Below are 4,641 nucleotides of genomic sequence, written 5' to 3' on the forward strand. Positions count from 1 at the left end.
GTGCGTGCACGTGCGTGCGCGTGCGTGCGCGTGCGTGCGCGTGTGTGCACGTGCGTGCACGTGTGTGCACGTGTGTGCACGTGTGTGCGCGTGCGTGCACGTGTGTGCGCGTGCGTGCATGCGCGTGCGTGCTCGTGTGTGCACACGTGTGTGCACGTGTGTGCACGTGGGTGCACGTGTGTGCACGTGTGTGCACGTGCGTGCACGTGTGTCGGCTCGGCTTGTTGTCGGCTCGGCTTGTTGTCGGCTCGGCTTGTTGTCGGCTCGGCTTGTTGTCGGCTCGGCTTGTTGTCGGCTCGGCTTGTTGTCGGCTCGGCTTGTTGTCGGCTCGGCTTGTTGTCGGCTCGGCTTGTTGTCGGCCGGGTTGTTGTCGGCCGGGTTGTTGTCGGCCGGGGGTTGTTGTCGGCCGGGGTTGTTGTCGGCCGGGGTTGTTGTCGGCCGGGGGTTGTTGTCGGCCGGGGGTTGCTGTCGGCCGGGGGTTGCTGTCGGGGGTGCGGCCGGGGGTTGCTGTCGGCCGGGGGTTGCTGTCGGCCGGGGGTTGCTGTCGGCCGGGGGTTGCTGTCGGCCGGGGGTTGCTGTCGGCCGGGGGTTGCTGTCGGCCGGGGGTTGCTGTCGGCCGGGGTTGCTGTCGGCCGGGGGTTGCTGTCGGCCGGGGGTTGCTGTCGGCCGGGGGTTGCTGTCGGCCGGGGGTTGCTGTCGGCCGGGGGTTGCTGTCGGCCGGGGGTTGCTGTCGGCCGGGGGTTGCTGTCGGCCGGGGGTTGCTGTCGGCCGGGGGTTGCTGTCGGCCGGGGGTTGCTGTCGGCCGGGGGTTGCTGTCGGCCGGGGGTTGCTGTCGGCGGGGGTGCGGGGGGGTTGCTGTCGGCCGGGGGTTGCTGTCGGCCGGGGGTTGCTGCGGCCGGGGGTTGCTGCCGGCCGGGGGGGGGGGGGGTTGCTGCGGCCGGGGGTTGCTGCGGCCGGGGGTTGCTGCCGGCCGGGGGTTGCTGCCGGCCGGGGGTTGCTGCCGGCCGGGGGTTGCTGCCGGCCGGGGGTTGCTGCCGGCCGGGGGTTGCTGCCGGCCGGGGGTTGCTGCCGGCCGGGGGTTGCTGCCGGCCGGGGGTTGCTGCCGGCCGGGGGTTGCTGCCGGCCGGGGGTTGCTGCCGGCCGGGGGTTGCTGCCGCCGGGGGTTGCTGCCGGCCGGGGGTTGCTGCCGGCCGGGGGTTGCTGCCGGCCGGGGGTTGCTGCCGGCCGGGGGTTGCTGCCGGCCGGGGGTTGCTGCCGGCCGGGGGTTGCTGCCGGCCGGGGGTTGCTGCCGGCCGGGGGTTGCTGCCGGCCGGGGGTTGCTGCCGGCCGGGGGTTGCTGCCGGCCGGGGGTTGCTGCCGGCCGGGGGTTGCTGCCGGCCGGGGGTTGCTGCCGGCCGGGGGTTGCTGCCGGCCGGGGGTTGCTGCCGGCCGGGGGTTGCTGCCGGCCGGGGGTTGCTGCCGGCCGGGGGTTGCTGCCGGCCGGGGGTTGCTGCCGGCCGGGGGTTGCTGCCGGCCGGGGGTTGCTGCCGGCCGGCCGGGGGTTGCTGCCGGCCGGGGGTTGCTGCCGCCGGGGGTTGCTGCCGGCCGGGGGTTGCTGCCGGCCGGGGGTTGCTGCCTGCCGGGGGTTGCTGCCTGCCGGTGTCGTTTTTTTTATACAGCAATTCAGACCGTATCTCTACGGACGTCATTTTACTGTTCGTACGGACCACGCGGCTCTCCAATACGCAATGCGGGTGGCGCAACCCTCCGGCCAATTGTCCCGATGGCTGGAGGTCCTACAAGACTACCAGTTCACGACGATTTACCGAAAGGGATTGCGGCACTCGAATGCGGATGCCTTGTCGCGATTGCCGCCTCGCTCGGAATGCGCGTGTTTTCTGGGATCGGCGCGGTGTAAACCCCCTGTCGCCGCTCGCGCGGGAGTTTTGCTCGCCACCACTGATGCTCCAGAGGTCGTTTTGCCCGCCGCTCCCACGGGCGGGGACTCGTTACTCGCGTTACCTCTTATCGAGTAGGGCCGTCTCCAAATGGCCGACAGCTCCCTACTCACGCTGCGGCGGAAGGCGGAGGCTCCCGAGGGGGGGAGACGCGGGTCAGTTGGTGGGTGGTCAGACAGGGCCTCCTGATGAAGTGGGACAATATGTCCCGGCGCCATACGCTCGTTGTGCCATCTGCTTTACGGGGTAGGGTCGTTCTGGCTGCTCACGAACGCCTCATGCATTTGGGATTTCACAAAACGCTTGCCCTACTCCAACGGGACTATTATTATTAACCCTAGCAGACAACAACCCTAGCAGACAACAACCCTAGCAGACAATAACCCTAGCAGACAACAACCCTAGCAGACAACAACCCTAGCAGACAACAACCCTAGCAGACAACAACCCTAGCAGACAACAACCGGGTATGGGGAGCGACGTGGAGAACATCCTCAAGGGATGTGTGGGGTGCGCTCGAAGGAAACCACCACAGATAGCGGCTAATCCACCGCTGCAATCCTTTCAGGTTTCGCGCACGAACGAATTGGTTGCGCTCGACATTTTGGGGCCCTTTCCCGCTACACCTAGGGGTAACAAATACCTGCTGGTCGGCGTAGAATACTTCACCCGATGGCCTATGGCGTGGCTACTCGCCAACCAGTCGGCTGCGGCGGTGGCGGACGCCTTTGTCCAGGGCTATGTTTTGGACAAAGGCGCCCCAGAACGCTTGCTGACGGACCAAGGAAAGCATTTTTCGAGCGTTTTGTTGCGCGAGGTGTGTGACCTGTTGGGTACAAAAAAAGTGCGTACCTCCCCGTACCACCCGCAGACTGATGGAATGGTTGAACGTCTAAACAGAACGATTACTTCTATGCTGTGCCAACAGGTCTGCAACAATCAGGTTGATTGGGACTTACAGGTACCCGGGGTACTCGCGGCCTATCGTATGGCCCCCCATGCGGCAACGGGGTTTTCCCCATTTTTTCTCATGTATGGGCGGGAGGCTGATCCGCCTATGGATGTCCAACTGGGGATTTCCCAGCCACGTGCGAAATCCAAATTGGCCAACCACATCAAATTTAATATCGCCAAGCTGGCTGAAGTGCGAGAGGCTGCAAGGTTGAATTCGAGGTCGCGCCAGGTCGCTAACGAAAGGTTGCATGAACGGAAAGTGTATACGCACGATTGTAAAACAGGCGATAAGGCCTGGCTGCATTGCCCACATGCACCGTTGGCCACGTCCCCTAAGTTGTTGAGACCATGGAGTGGACCTGTGGAAATCGTGCGTATTGCGCGACCCCAGTGTATCCAGATTAAATGGGGAAAACGCCGTTGGTACGTACACCCCTCCCGGCTGAAACCTTTCGCGGAAACCCATGACCTCCCTGTGTGCCGTAACGACCGAGCGTGTGATGGGGCCTTCGGCTCGGGGTGGGAGGTGTCGCAGTCTGATCCTCACGTATCTCCGCCTGACCTACTCCCAGGTGTCACGGACCTGACGGCGGCTGACCACCGAGAGCCGGAATCCCGAGGCGCGCACGGATCTACAATACCTGCCCCGTGCCTCCCTGGACTGCCGGCGCCACCGGACGGTGAACCGCGTCTGGCTCCGTACGACGGACCGGCCAGGCGGACTCGTGCTAAGACTAGCCACTTTTCCTGAGGGGGGGGGGCCGAGATTGCGGCTCGGCGCCACGTTCCCCTTCTGCCCGGTACATTGCCCCGTTCAAGCGGTGGTCAGAAATGAAGGGACGCTGCACGAGTCATTTTTGTATATACGTTTATTGTTGTCGCTCGCCGCTTGTACATATTGTTGCGGTGATATGCTCTGCTTATGGATGGCGGAGTTCTTATTGTGTTGTTGTGATTGTTGTTGGTGTTACGGGGCACACACTAATTGGGGAGGGAAATAAAAAAAAAAATTAGCAGCCGGGTCGGCTGCGAGCTATGTGGTAGGGGGTGATGTAGTGGCGGTGCGCGCTGACAAGGTGGAGGTGTGGGTGTGCGCGCGCCGGGCGTGGCTACATCGAGTGTGGGGGTGTTGACGCACGCTGACAGTGATGGATCACGGGGCGGCGCTGGGTGCGTGGTTATGCACGCAGACACGATATGGGAAACAGGATCGTGGGCAGCGCGCTGGGTGATTGGTCAACTTGGGTGGGTGCTCTCAGCGACGTCCGCATGGAGGACTATAAAGGGGGACGCGCGAGAGCACTCGGGGAGTTATTACCAGCTGAAGATCGAAGACGGAGTTGAAGAGATAGGGCCCTGAGACCCCTAGCCCCGCTGTCCTTGTAAGGGCCGGGACCCTGTGCGGCTCAGAGGCGAGGCTGTGGGACCCGGGGCCTGGTGTCCATGTGGAACCAGGTTGTGGGACCCAGAGTCGAGACTAATAACCCAGCCGGGTGTGTTCCAAGAAGCTACGGGGCGTGAGAGCCCGTGTGGGTATAGCTCAGGGGAACCTCGTGGGTTATGTGGCAGTTGCCACCCGTGTAACAGTTTGGTGTTAATAAAAAGGTGTGCTACCCGTCAAAGTCGTCTCCCGCCAAGTGACTACTTTACACATACAAAGCGCTGGCCACAAGTGAACCCCAATACCTTGCTGGTATCATCAAAGAGCATCAACCATCACGCAAACTCCGGTCATCCTCGTAGCAGCTTT

The 4,641-nt window shown here is 63.8% G+C and overlaps 1 protein-coding gene across 1 annotated transcript; it reads right to left on the reverse strand.

The window, feature by feature from the left end:
* Nucleotides 1-206: 206 nt before the first annotated feature.
* On the reverse strand, nt 207-2,155 carry LOC121852523 (proline-rich protein 2-like; the record flags this gene model as incomplete). Its single annotated transcript, XM_042346490.1, has 2 exons — nt 1,838-2,155; nt 207-1,632 (listed from the first exon to the last, which is right to left on the reverse strand). Coding segments are annotated over exons 1-2 (1,744 nt in total), but the record flags the coding sequence as incomplete, so codon positions are not given.
* Between the last annotated feature and the right edge of the window lie 2,486 nt (nt 2,156-4,641).

Source organism: Callorhinchus milii, unplaced genomic scaffold (assembly GCF_018977255.1).
Source record: "Callorhinchus milii isolate IMCB2004 unplaced genomic scaffold, IMCB_Cmil_1.0 Scaffold888, whole genome shotgun sequence".
Classification (NCBI taxonomy): Eukaryota; Metazoa; Chordata; class Chondrichthyes; order Chimaeriformes; family Callorhinchidae; genus Callorhinchus; species Callorhinchus milii.